The following is a 14,532-nucleotide window of genomic DNA, read 5'->3' as shown; positions in this document are numbered from 1 at the left end:
CCTGTTCGGTATGAGTATATACTTTATTCATAATAAGCATAATGAAATTATATTCGGAGTCGAAAAAGTTATATAATTTTAATTTAAGCACAAAACAAATAAAAATAAAACAATGGCCGGCCTTAGAGCCCGGAAGTGAAGGGTACGCCTGTGTGTGGCAGCCATACGGTACCTGCGATGAATCTTCCAACAGTGAAAGCAGATGCATCAGAATCTCTATTCAACACATGAAACCCTTTCCAACGAACACGCCACTTAGTGGACGAACCTGGTCCGGTATTCTTATATTCAGCATAGAACAGCGTGTCTAAACCGAAAACCGAACCTTCGGTCCACGATGACCAACCCAATGGACTCACAGCACTATCCAAATGCGTCTTAAGAACCACGGTACGAGAGTACTTCATCCAAGGCCGGCCCATGTACGTCTTAACAGTACGGATCACCGGTTTTAGATCAGGGGCGGGTTGGATTCTTGAGTTATGGATAGAGATCCCTGTGTTCTGAAACGGATCAGCACGACCTTGTGCGGTTATTACATTGGCCTGACCCTTGAGCGGGCGGCGAGGGAGGATGAGACAGTTTTGGAAAACAACGGCTGCGTTTCCAAATATGAAATCTACGGTTCCATAAATGTAGCAGCCACGGTAAAATTGGCGTTGGGAATGAACCATCAGTGTGTCTTGGTATCCTTCAATAGAGCATTTATAGAAGATTGAGAGGTCTGAGGATGACCTGAGTGCCACGGCCTGGCCTTTGGCCGGACCAGCTGTGTTCCGGAATGTTAGGCCTTTGGCTATGAAGTGAAGTCCCTCTATACCTGGATCACACGCAATTGAACCAATTGTTACATAGCCAGTGACCAATTGTAAAAAAATTTCAATGGTAACGCTTACTTATTTCGCGGGAAACAGAGCAAAAGCACTGGTTACGTTTTATTTCTATTATACTATTAGCTAGTGCTCAATGTATGATGTAACTTGACGTCTCCACCATAAATCTTACGGATTGGAAAACTCAATTCGTACGGAAATTTTAAATATTTTTTATTAGTGTCATAATAGAAGCTTGTTTAGATCCAATCCATATGCATTAACTAATCAATAAATAAATAAAAGACAGAATAATTAAATATTTAGTTTACCGGCTGTGGCGGAATTGTAAGTGGTGTAACCACCTTTGACACTACGACCACCGGTGATAATGGTGGACCTCATTCCATCTCCGACCAACATTATGTTATCGTTATTGAGACGTACGTTTATGTTTTCTTGATATATTCCTTTCTTAACGTATATAATGTACCTCCCTGACGTCACTTTTCTCCGTCCAGCCACTTCAATAGCCGCTTGCACCGTATTGACGTGTCCCGATCCATCTTTGGCCACCACGAGGTTAGCTCGGACAGCACGCGCGGATTGCAATCGTAGAAGTCTCCTCTCTTTACTGGAAACCCACGTTGGAAAACCCTTCCCATCAGCAGTGGTGGTGCCGTTGTTTCCGGTTGGCAAGAGGGCTCCGTTGACGGCTAAGCAGTTGCTTATGAGGTTGGAGATTTTGGTGTTTGAGACGATTGGTGTGATGAAATCTGAGACGTTGAGATCGGAAGAGCCGCGTCGACACGTCTCGGTATTTGTAAGTGCGGTGCTCAGCCACGTCTGTGCGTCAAAGTCGGTGCACCCTTTTCCGGTACCGGCTTTTGGAGATACTCCTTCCAGCGTCCGGTTCAGCTGCACGATCGTGTCTCCATATAGGTCAATGCAATCAGCTAAAACGGCTTGCTTCCGGCAATCCGTGCAGTTGCGGCTGGACTGAGCCAGCTCGTCCCGGGCGGATATAGCCCGATCCATGGTTGCTTCCACCAGCATTATTCGGAACTCGGATAGCTGTGTCGGTAGCCGGAAACCATTGTGGTTTTTGAAGTAGCATTTGCATGGATCAGGGTAGGGAGTTTGGTCGCACCACCCGTCAATGCCCCCCGTGGTGGAATTGTCGTCGGCTAAGATGGTGAGAGGATTGAAGCAGAGTAGTAATAACAATAGTAAATGTAATGATAAAAGATAGATTTTGTGCGTCATGCTTTCTTTTGATAGTGTGAGGATTCTAACTTCGAAGTATATTGTTAGGGACACGAGAGTGGGCACATGACTCTTAACCTATATATATTATATATCGTGGTGGTATCAATACTATTAAAGCAGGAACATGCCCAATTGATATTAGTTGAGTCCAATTTAAAATTTTAATGATACATGCTTTTTAATGTAACTGCATATATATTGTGGATGTAACCACCACTTATCTTCCCTAATTATCGGCTGCTACTTTTTTATAACTGCACCCATATATTTTATTTAATCAAACAAAAACAGAAATTTGGTAAAGATGCGGGATAACTAATAACGTATCCATAACTATATTTTTATCACGGTTAATACCCCCATAACACACATTGATAACTATAAAGCTACCCGCATTTTTTAAATGTGTTAAACCCAATATGACATTGATAACTATGCGTTTACGTGCTCAATAGTAACATCAACCATAATATAACATTATAACTGGTTCTTTTTGTAACAATAGGTCAACATGGACATGTTCATATTTGATTACAAATTGAATATGAAATCATACTCACTCACGTGAAAGTTAATATTACGGCGTCTTCAACCATAATATTATTGGGTTTTTTTATGACTACGAAACATCAATATACGTAGTTTAGCTTACAAAAAAATATATATATACGTAGTCCATATTTTATAACTACGTATCACTACGAAACTTCATTCTTTCTTTTGCTAATAAATATAAATACTACATTTTATGAGTTACAATTGTTAAAAACAATCTCGAGGCCCCAATAAAAATATAATAATAATGTACTATTTATATTTGATTTACTAAAGACTTACATACGTATACAAAAAAATGATGGGGACATGGAGCTAAACCACAAATATGTTTATAAAACAAAACAAAGATCAGAATTATAAATGGATACAGTTAAATGAGAAAATATATATAATAATTTTTCCAAGAAAAAAACAATATATAATTTTTAGTTTTGATCACCATTTTCTTCATTAAAATTAAACGATATAGTAAAAGCATTATCAAAATTAAAAAAATTACAAATCATATATTTTATTTAAATTATGTACCATTAAAAATATATCAAAAGTTGAATCATTTTAAAACAAATATAATCAGATTTATATGGATTTTTATCTGGTCAACCAGTGTCGATTGCGAGTTAGTAACAGACTTTATGATTTTTACGGATTTATCTGGTTTTTAAATATTGAATTTTAACTAAATCTGAACCATAATATATATGGGTCACCGAATTTACCGGTTCGACCGCGGATCTAGATCAAATACAAAAACATTGGTAAAAACTATGAAAACCCCTCCAAATATATATTATTGATTTAGTCTAAAATATACCGAGTAAATCTTATATCTCATCAATTGAACAAATTTAATTCTTATAAAATGAATAAGAAATATAAAATGATAAATTATAAAATGTGAAATAAGAATATACGTACAAAATCTCAAATAATAAATTGATAAATTATGTAATTTTAAATAAAAAATATACACGCCCTTTTAAAGGGTGGGTCAGAATCTAGTCAATACTATTAAAACAGGAACATGTCCTATTGATATATGTTTAGTCCAACAAATATAAACCAAATTAAACAAACTGTACAACTATAATTATCTTTTATTAATCGATGCCTATTTTATAACCTCCACTCCAATATTTTCGGCACCACTTCCGACAATTATATATATAATAACAATTCTTTCCTTTTGGGTTTATACCAAATTGTGATTGGTAATCTATGTTACTTTATTATAGTAAAATTATAATTAAAATCTATTACACTATATACACGAATGTCACTATGATATTAGCATGTAATCAGTTACATTGGCTTTTTGTCAGTATTTCACCCAAATTAATTATTTATGGTATTGAGTAATTTCAACCATGTTTTGAGAGAAATTCAACTTTTTATTTGACTAATATAACACGTTACTTTATAAAATAGATTTATGTATACATTTACATTATTGACATATCTTCTAAAAAGATATGTTAATTACTCCTAATAGTATTGGCAAAGAAGTATAAAATGTGATTATTATTGTAGTCACTTAATATTTGTTAAGAAATACAAAATAAAATACTTATAGTAGTTTCACTTTTTATTGTCACCCCTAATATTACTTTTAAAGTAATACTATTTTCACAAACTATTACAGTATAATCTTGGACTTAATCAACTTTGATATATTTCATAAAAAAATCATTATCACACTACAACCACATAACTTACATCTCAGCCCATGAAATTAGGATTTATTCAACCATATATTAATTATTTTAAATTCTAAATGATTTACACAAACATTAAGTTTATCAATTAACAAAGCACATGATGTTAAAATGGTTTTTAACGGGTTTTAAGTTGATTTTTAACAAGGGAGGATATATTTTTGATTTAATCTTTAAAAAAATTATATTTGTGTTTTTTGTAATCATGTATGTGTTTAATAGTAATTTAATTTAATATAATTTTTAGTAATCAGTGAAGAGAAATTATGTGTTTAATATTAATTTATTCAAATCAACAAAGCAAGTGATGCTAAAAATAGGGTTTAATGGGGTTTAATTGGATTTATAATAGAAAGAAATATTCATATCAATTCATTTAATTTAAAAGGTTATAAATAGGTTATTTGATTAAAATATTTATTAAATGTGATTTTACTTAAAGTTAATGAAGTTCATATTAACCCATTTACATATATATATATATATATATATATATATATTAGAATAACTACTAAAAATTAAAATTTTCAAACATTTTTCAGAAAAAAATTGTTTGATTTTCGGTGCGGGTTGAGTTTGATATTGGTTTTCGGATGTAACACTTAAAGAACCGTTCGAATATATAAATCATGTATAATAGAGTATGAGATTTTGATTTTCGGGTCAATTCCGAATTGGATTTTTCGGGTACAAATATTCTTAACTAATTATATTAGGTAAATATTAAGAAAATATATATGTTGCAACCTTTAGAAATAAAGTTTAAAAATAATTTCTGAAATGTATATGACATAAGTATATAATTATGAAACGTGACATATTTAATATAGTTACCAAAATTATATTAAATTAAATTAAATTAATATAAACGCAAATATAATTTAAAAAACACAAATATAAAAATTATTTTTTCAAAAAATTTAAAACAAAAAATATACCCGCCCTTTAATAAGGGCGGGTCAGAATCTAGTTAACATTAAAGCAAAACAAGCAAACAACTTTTTTTTGGAAGTCATGAATCAGATTTTGTTTAGCGTCTATACTGTTTTGTTCGACGGCTGTTTTGCCATTGCTTGAACGCTTCTATCACTGTTAGCTGTAATAGGAGAGATATTATTTTAGGAGGAACTTTCAGGATATGCTAATTAATAACTACCAGAATATTCTCTTTTTTCTTTTTAGTAATCGTGGCTAGTTATTAATCCTCGATGAAAGTCCAGTGTTTTCAATCGTGTGTTATATTTTCGATGGTAAAAGGAGAGATATTAGCTTTTTCAGTTAAAAAGATAATTTAAGAAACGGTTCTTACCTTTTTTTAGTTAAAAGTTAAAAGACGAGTTTTTATATTCCGATAAAAATCTCACCCTAAAAATATCCATTAAACATGCTCTAAAAACCCGCCTCTTAACCGGAAAAGTGTAAAAAAAACAAAAAAACAAAAAAAAAATTAAATCATAAGTTAAAAACCCCACTAAAAGATCAAGGTTAATCATGCTCTTAAATGTCAAATACATAAAGAGGTACTGAAAATATAGACTAATTGTTTAAGTTTGAGTTAGGGGTATAATTCAAAAATGTTACCATTCATGATTTACTTTTAATTTTTTTGAGTTAGTGTTTGAGTTGTATATGAGTTACAACTAAAATGATATAAAGATGTGGCTACAGACACCCCGGAAAAAAACTCGAGATGAGATGTGGCCACATCAATTCATGATTTACATGTATATGAGTTACATATGCCTAGATTTATGTGATGAACAATTCGTAAATCTTTTTTTTTTAATTATTGATGAGAAAGAAATATTTTTCTTTTCTGTCTACTCCACAAAAAAAAAATGATTTGTCTCATAATTTGCAGACACTATTCACATACAATTTTTTCTAACTTTATTATTCACATATAATTTCGAGTTGAATTGCATCGGATGGCGACATTTGTAAAATTTAATACGCTGCAAATTCTTATCATTTGTCACGCAAGACACAACTAATTAAATATGGTTTAATTTTATCTATTAAACATAAACTAGTGCTTCACTATATATAATTTTACTCTATGCAGTTTGACTAATTTGTTTTTGACATATGCAGTTCGACTATTATTTTTTTTGACATATGCAGTTCGACTAATTATATAATTTAATTATTGTGAACACTTAACTTGTCGAGAAAGATAGCATGTTCGTCCTCTTTGTTTTATAAAAACTGATCCATGTGAGCCCTTGATTATCCATGCACACACTATCACGTTATTACCACATTTCTTGTACATCCATCCTCATGCTTTCTTCCTTATTTTATGACGAAATATCATTTTTAATTCAATTATGAGACACAACGGTTCATCACGAAAAAATATCTACATACCAAAGATGTAGTAATAGTATACTAGTATATGCTAATATTATTTCTTAATTGAAAAGGAAAATCCTCGTTAGAGAATCCCTGAATATATGACTTAGGTTGCCACAACTGAAATAGTTCGTAGATGCTAGTGCTGGTGTTGTTGGCGCTGCTGGTTATGCAATATGTCTTACATTAGACGCATCCACTGGCTTGATCCGACAATTCCTCACAATATGGTCTGATCGCCCACGAGAGTGAAACTTGACGCACTCTCTGAAATGGGAATGATGGCAATATATGCAACTTAGGGGGCCTGACTGATCCAAATTTCTCATAATTGGCTCATAATTCTTTCCAGACTTAGGTTATTTTACCTTGCTGAGCATATACTCCTCAGCTAGGCATGCTTCCTGAGTAGTAGCCTTATCCATCAGAACCTCTACGTCAGATCCTCTTCATTCATAACCTTTCCAGAAAATTTACGGAGTCAACTGAAAGCCAATTTGTACTCCCTGGCAAAACCGGACTTGAGAACAGTATGTTGAAACATTTGAATGGGGCCTTTAATTCTTAAAAAAAAATTTGGCCTAAAGAATTCCAGTATGGTCGTGAGCATTTTCTACCGATTTGCTCACCTTGTTTTTACATGAACCTTTTTTTTTTACTAATGCTCCCATTTTGAAAGAAAGATGTGCTGATGTTTAATTACATGGTTAAATTGGCAATAATATGTATCTATTGGTTAAGGCAAACCATAATTAATTGATAAAAATTCTTATCAAAATTTTGATTATTATGCTTTAGATATAAATAAATGTTATATCATAAAATATTAATTTTTAGATAATAATTTCAATCATAAAATTTATAATAAAGCTCCTTAAATTTTAGGTCCGGCTCTGCTCCCTCGTGCCATGAACCAGCTGAGTGGTGTTTGCTAGGCCTTGCGATCGAACAATCTGTTGAGAAATCTCTTGTGCTGTTATCCGAGCAGCCTCTTAGGCACAACATCCTTTGAATATTTAAAATGGATAACGGAAGATCTGGTAAAAATCATCATAAAAGTCAATGGTCCATGTCAACGTCTTACCATTAAATAATCATCGTAAAATAATTCCCGAGTCTTGTATGAAACTCATGGTCATGATTTTTTCCAGCCAAGAACACCAAAAGACCCATGTTAATGTTCTCTTACCAGTTCCCACATATTCATACTATCGATAATCCTATGTGGAAGCCGTACTATATTACATGTTCTTCCGTTACTATGCGATGTGACAGTCTATAATTGATTAATTAAATGATAGAATATTATTTTACATTTTCTGATAGTTAGAGCTGTCACATATTCTTTCTTTTCAAAATTATTTTCTCATTCTTGAATTTCAGATCACATTACAAATCCATGTTGCTGTATTTAAACTAGGGCTAGACAAAATATCTGTAAATTTTTATTGGATTCGTTATCCATTTCAATTCAAAATAAAAATCCGATATCCGTAGAGTTACGAAGCAAATCAAATACTAATATGAAATATCTTCAAGAAATGAAACAAATTATAAATACTAATGTTGTTACGGACGAATATTTGATATGATCTGTTATATGCAATATATATACTTATATTTTTAAAAAAATATATAAATTATATAAATATTATATTTTATATAAGTTTTTAAATATTTTTATTTATTAAATTTATGATATTAGTTATTAGAATTTAAAAAGGTAAATAATTATTTTTATTTTTTGTAATACTAATAATCATTTTATATTATTTGTTTTTTTTATTTAATTTTTAGTTTAATTTTACTCGTATGGATCAAATCGGGTATCTAATTTAAAAACTAAAAAAATTCTGAATACATGGGACACCGTATACCTGTGTGGCTAAATTCAAATCAAATCGGTTAATTAATTATTCACGAAATGGAGATCACGAATACCTCCAAAAACTCGGATATTCGATCGATAACCACCCCTAATTCAATTAGTGATTTAAAATCAATTATTAATGTTTTGTAATCTATAAAATTTTAAAATTTTAAGATAGTTAAATTGATGGATTCTAAATTTTACTGTAGAGTCATTTATTTATGAGACTCTGTAAGAAATTATTTGAAATCAATCTAAAATACAAAAAAAATTTAAAATCCGTAAATGTTGAATAACACTAAATTTAAAAAAGTGAATTTAAATCATTCATTGAATAACACCTAGATTTTAAAATAGAATATATAATCATATTCGAATATTCGAATAACAGTGGATTGTGTTTATATTTAAGTATAATGTTTCATTCTTTTTGTTATCCTGTATCCGTTTTTCATATTTCAATATTGTTAGATATTGTCAAATGAGAAAGATTGATCTTAAAATTCACTGTCCCAAGTAGGTTTATCAAAGACTCGTGATATTACAATATGGCTATTATAGCTTCCAAGAATAGTTAAACTATTTGTAAAATACCAACTAATACAAAGATAATGTGTAGGTTATGCTTACCAGCCCAACAGTGCCGTGCGAAGGTTTTCGGAGACCCGAGGCGAGTTCAAAAATATATTTTACATGATATATTTTTAATAATATATATATATATATAACACTCAAAATTTTTGAATTATTACATAAACGTTTTTTAAATTTTTTTCACCAAAATTTTATAAAATAAAATTTTTAAATCATGAACAAAAAGTATGAATTTGTAATATAAATACAAAGATATAAATTTTTGATTGAAATGTTGGTAGCTGTCAAAAATGTAAATCTTAGCATTTAAATTAACTATAATAAACTATATATTGAAAATATTATATTTTCTTTATCAAATTCTCATAAATATGTAAAATAAATCTAACTCATAGCATATAAAAGAAAAGACCAATGTGATCAAATATTTACAGTTTTTTAGAAGTAGAATCTTTATTGTTTTATTTAAAATGTAGCAAAAATGATTACCAACCTAGTTACTTTAAACAGAAGTCCAATTTAAATTCAAATAAAAATAAAAATCTAACTAATAGAATATGTTAACTACTATGTAAAAAATTTTTTTTTTATAATTTAGAGCCCTAAAATTTCTAAAAAATTTGGGGGCCCTAGACGAATGCCTTTTTCAAAAGCTTCTAAGCACGGCTCTGCAGCCCAATATGCAAATGATCAATTCTTTGAATAATTAAGAGGATCGATTGGAACCGAGTTAATTTTCCTCCGAAAGAGGAGATCTAATCCATGTTCATCAAGTAACGTGCCACGTACGTACCTCACATTTTCTTAGGCATAAATACCGGAGTAAGCTTCTAATGATCTTCTGGAGTAAGTTTATTTTGCAGACAATTTAAGACATCCTACAATTATTTCTATCTGTATTTTTTTTCTTTTTCCCAAAACAATTTCATTGAACAAATAGAACAATCATAATGATGATGGGACCAATTGGCAACAAATGTTGCTGTAGATTTATAGATGTAAAAAAATTGGATGTTGTCATCATTCAAGGTTGTGAGTGCTAATTGAAACATTGTTTAAGTAAAATATATATATAGGCTTTCAAATTAATAAATTTTTGATATCTTCTCTATTAAAACTTAATTAACAATTAGGTGATAATGAGAGAAGTTAATGAGATCGTTACCCTCTAGCATACTCAAAATGGTTCAGTCAAATATAATCAATGAATGCCGTTGCGGATATATATTACAACTGACCGGTTGAGTACAAACTACTTACACCAATTATAATAACCATAACTAGAGAAGAAAAAACATGATCATACGGAATCATCTTTACCGTTTTACGAAAAGAAAAATCAAAAGAACCATTAATCGACAGGTATTGGGACTACGTAATTCAAAAGGTTGAGAGTTGACCATGATATATTAATATACGATCTCTTGACCATCTTTCACGAAATTAAGTTACGTTCAGACTTGTGTATACACATAAATGGATACATAATACAATTTTGTTGTTATATTAAGAAACCAACAGTAATGTACATACATGATACGTATAACGATATAGTCAAGCTAACCATATCTTTACGCCTTAAAAAGAAGATATATTCAGTTCCTTCCTTCAATATAAAAACCTAAGGTGCCTGTCTTCTGTTGTATATATAGAAGACACGAGATGCAACATAGCTGCACAATTCGTCCATATAAATTTGTCCACACTCGAAAGACGAAAGGTAACATGTCGCAGTTCCTCTATTCTCTAACGCTCGTCTTCGTTTTCCTCACGTCAACAAACATCCAAACGACAGCAGCCACTCCATCATCCTACTCCCAAAACCACAAAATGTTCGTGAAAACGGCATGCAATTCGACAACATACCCTGACAAATGCTACAAGTCTTTATCCACATACTCCACGGCCATCAAATCCGACCCGATCAAGCTATGTACTACAGCGCTTAAACTCAACGTGAAATCCGCAAAAGAAGCGACTTCTGTCGTCGCTAAGCTTCTTAAAAAGTCCCAGAAATACGCGGCCGGGCGAAAGAGTAGAATGGTACCGGAAACGCTGATCCTCAAGGACTGCCTTGAGGAGATGGAGGACACAATTGTTGAGCTCAAGCAAGCGATTACAGAGATGAAGACTCTACGAGCCGGTGACTCTATAGCTGAGCATATAACGAACGTTAGGACTTGGGTGAGCTCGGCGTTGACAGATGAAGGGACTTGTACGGACGGATTCGAAGAGGTGAAAGTAAATAAAGAAACTAAGAAGACGGTGACGAAGGTTGTCCAGGAACTTGCAACAACGACTAGTAATACTTTGGCGCTTATTACTAATTTAAGTTACTAGCGTATAACTGGAATATATTAAGATTATTGTTAATGAATTATTAAGACCCTTTCCATGTGCATGTTGCTTCTGTTTTCTTCACGCGAAAATGGATGCGATAAATTTCTTGTATTTACCATATAAAATTGTAAGATGTTAGAGTTGATTTGATTGTGCCAAACTATATGTATACATAGCTTTTTAAAAATATTACGAAAGAAATTTACGAAAGAAATTCCCCCACAATATATTTTTTAAAAATATACATATCCACAACATGTACGGATCGGACGAGCAGCTCAATACCCTTCCTAAACAGCATTTGAACATAGAGAACAAGCCACGTTTACAATTGGACATCCACTGCAGGTTTTAAATGGATATCCGGTGATTAAAAGTAAAAAAAAAAGATGAGCATGCTATTGCATCCACAATTTAATTATTCAACATATTAAACCTAATAGTCTAATACTATTTTATGAAGTTAATTAACCCTAATACAAAAAAAAAAAATTAGCCCTAATACTTGATATATCTTTTCCTTCATGTTTTTAGTGTCTCCCTTTTAATCGGATTGTTGGACTCCAACAGAATTTCTGACCGATTTTTCATAAATTCCAATAAAAATGGTATTTGTTAGAATTTCGTCAAAAATTTTCAATGGAAATTCGACGATATTCCCTTGACAGTGGTATTAAAGTCCGTCAATGGGAAATCTGTTCTGATGACAGTCCATCGGTATTAATAATCATTTTATCATTGAAAATTAATCAGAAATTTTTAGCGCTAATTCGACAACATTTTATCAATATTGGTAATGACTTTTGTCATAAAAAATTTGTCAATTTTCTTTTAACAAATATTGGAAGATAATCCATCTATATTTATAATAATTTTCATCGTCGGTAATTCGTCAATTTTTTGATGAAACTATAACTTTTGAGATGCAAAGTATTACCTCTTAATTTTTCGACGACAGGCAAATTTATGACGGTTTTAATTCGTCGGAAATTAAGTTTTTAATTGATAAAATTAAAATTTTCTTTCACTATGCAAAACTGACAGTGACAGGTCTCTCTCTCTCTCTCTCTCTCTCTCTCTCTCTCTCTCTCTCTCTCTCTCTCCCTCTCTCTCTCTCTCTCTCTCATTGGAAACAAACATGTTTTCTTGTAGTGAATATCATCTTTAGTTATAAATATTCAGTTTTGAGTTAAAAAAAAATGGCTCTGATTAGTAACATATAGTTATAAGTTTAAGTTGTAGTATGAGTCCCGATATCGTTTCTTGAAGATTTTCCAGGGTCATCCTAGCATGGACGTGTGAAGACCCAGTAGTGGGTGCCTCATTGCGAGGATTTGGGAAAAATATCATCTTTTGTGCCGTTCTGGCATGGAGCCATACGTGATCATGTGATCTCAGTGGATTCGTGAACCTGGATTTGCATTGCAATGAGATTTACGATATATATGTATTTTGGCTCAGAGCCTTAGTGGCACATGGTCTTATGGTTGCGTAGCCGTAGAATTATCTGATCTAAAGAGCGTGTAGTCAGATCAGATAATAGAAGTCTCGATATGCTTTCATTAGCAAGATGTCTTCCTGCCTATGAACGGGAGGTCGTGCCTGAGCCAGTAGATAACTCATATAGTGCTATAATAGGCATAGAGTTTTAATATGGTTGTCAAATATCTCCCAGAATTAGCATGAGAACCTTTTCTTCCTATCATGTGAGAAGGAATGTTTGACCTGGAGGCAAGACGAGAGAATCGTGGAGGGGATGCCCCATTGTAGATGCCCCATAGTAGATATTTTCCAGCCTTGGTTTTTTTTGGGGCCTTTTTGGAGATTTTCTCTCCTTTCTTATAGGATGTTATTGTTATGCTCGAAGGATTTCGATTTACGTGTAGGACGAACTCGAATTAAATTCTCGATATTCAGATTTTGTCATCTTTCCTACACGTATCTTACTTTTCTTACGTGTAGGACGGCTAGGAGCGCCGTTATATATATATATTAAATAAAAATTATAATAAAAATATTTATTTTATTTTATTTTTTACATATAATTAAATTAAATTTTAAAATTAAAATATTGTTAGAAAATAATAAAATCTAAAAATTAATACATTTTTATTTTTTAAATATAATTTAAATTTTAATATTTTTATTTATGTGCATAGTGCAAGAAAGCACTTGGTAGGTATTAGGGGTGGGCGTTCGGGTACCCGTTCGGGTTCGGATCGGATATTTCGGATTTTCGGGTATTTCGGTAAAGAGGTGTAGAACCCGTTCGGGTATTTCTGTATTTCGGGTCGGGTTCGGGTATTTTTAGTTCGGATTCGGTTATTTCGGATCGGGTTCGGATATTTAGATTTTGAAAAAAAAAATTAAAATTTTTATTTCTCAAATTTCTTGTATTTAAAAATATAACTTTCAGTTAACTAAGTTTTTATTTATAATAGATTGAAGGGTTAATAGATTTGGACATAACATTTTAAAACTAAAAAGACATTAATTTAGTTATTTTTTTTAAAATTTTAGATGTAACTTTTTGTTAATTTTTGAAATAAAACACTTGACATGCATTTTTTAAGTGAGTAGCAAATCATTTTTTTCCGTAATTGTATGTACATCATATGAACTTAAAGTATGTGTACTATCAATATAAATATTTTATATAAAATAAGAGATGTAAAATAGAAATATAAGGTTAATTATACATATGTTCGGTTATCTTCGGATATCCATTCGGGTTCGGGTATTACCCGTTCGGGTTCGGGTATCCAATCTCTTCTTATTCAATATCCGTTCGGGTATTTTGCTACTTCGGTTCGGATTTCGGTTTGGGTTTTTCGAATCGGGTTCGAGTGCCACTTCGGATATCGGGTAAAGTGCCCACCCCTACTAGGTATATATAGATCTCCCTCCTCAACGGAACATACTCACAAGAGCTCGCTAGAGCTATAAACTCGAAGTCATATTTGGTGGAGTTTTTTGGAATTCTCATGGATATTAAATTACTATCTTCATCTTTTTCTTT

The 14,532-nt window shown here is 31.8% G+C and overlaps 2 protein-coding genes across 2 annotated transcripts; one reads left to right on the top strand and one right to left on the bottom strand.

The window, feature by feature from the left end:
- Positions 1-68: 68 nt before the first annotated feature.
- Positions 69-2,141, bottom strand: LOC106413139 (probable pectinesterase/pectinesterase inhibitor 59). Its single transcript, XM_013853969.3, has 2 exons — positions 1,145-2,141; positions 69-820 (listed from the first exon to the last, which is right to left on the bottom strand). Exons 1-2 carry the CDS (start codon positions 2,076-2,078, stop codon positions 123-125), a joined length of 1,632 nt encoding a protein of 543 aa, XP_013709423.2. The 5' UTR covers positions 2,079-2,141; the 3' UTR covers positions 69-122.
- A 3,435-nt stretch (positions 2,142-5,576) lies between these two features.
- LOC106414648 (pectinesterase inhibitor 4-like) lies at positions 5,577-13,686 on the top strand. Its single transcript, XM_048754427.1, has one exon. It carries the CDS (start codon positions 10,836-10,838, stop codon positions 11,511-11,513), a length of 678 nt encoding a protein of 225 aa, XP_048610384.1. The 5' UTR covers positions 5,577-10,835; the 3' UTR covers positions 11,514-13,686.
- Positions 13,687-14,532: the final 846 nt, after the last annotated feature.

The sequence above is a fragment of the Brassica napus genome, chromosome A2, assembly GCF_020379485.1.
Source record: "Brassica napus cultivar Da-Ae chromosome A2, Da-Ae, whole genome shotgun sequence".
NCBI lineage: Eukaryota > Viridiplantae > Streptophyta > Magnoliopsida > Brassicales > Brassicaceae > Brassica > Brassica napus.
The sequence above is the reverse complement of the archived record's forward strand: the minus strand, read 5'-3'. Positions and strand labels throughout refer to the sequence as shown.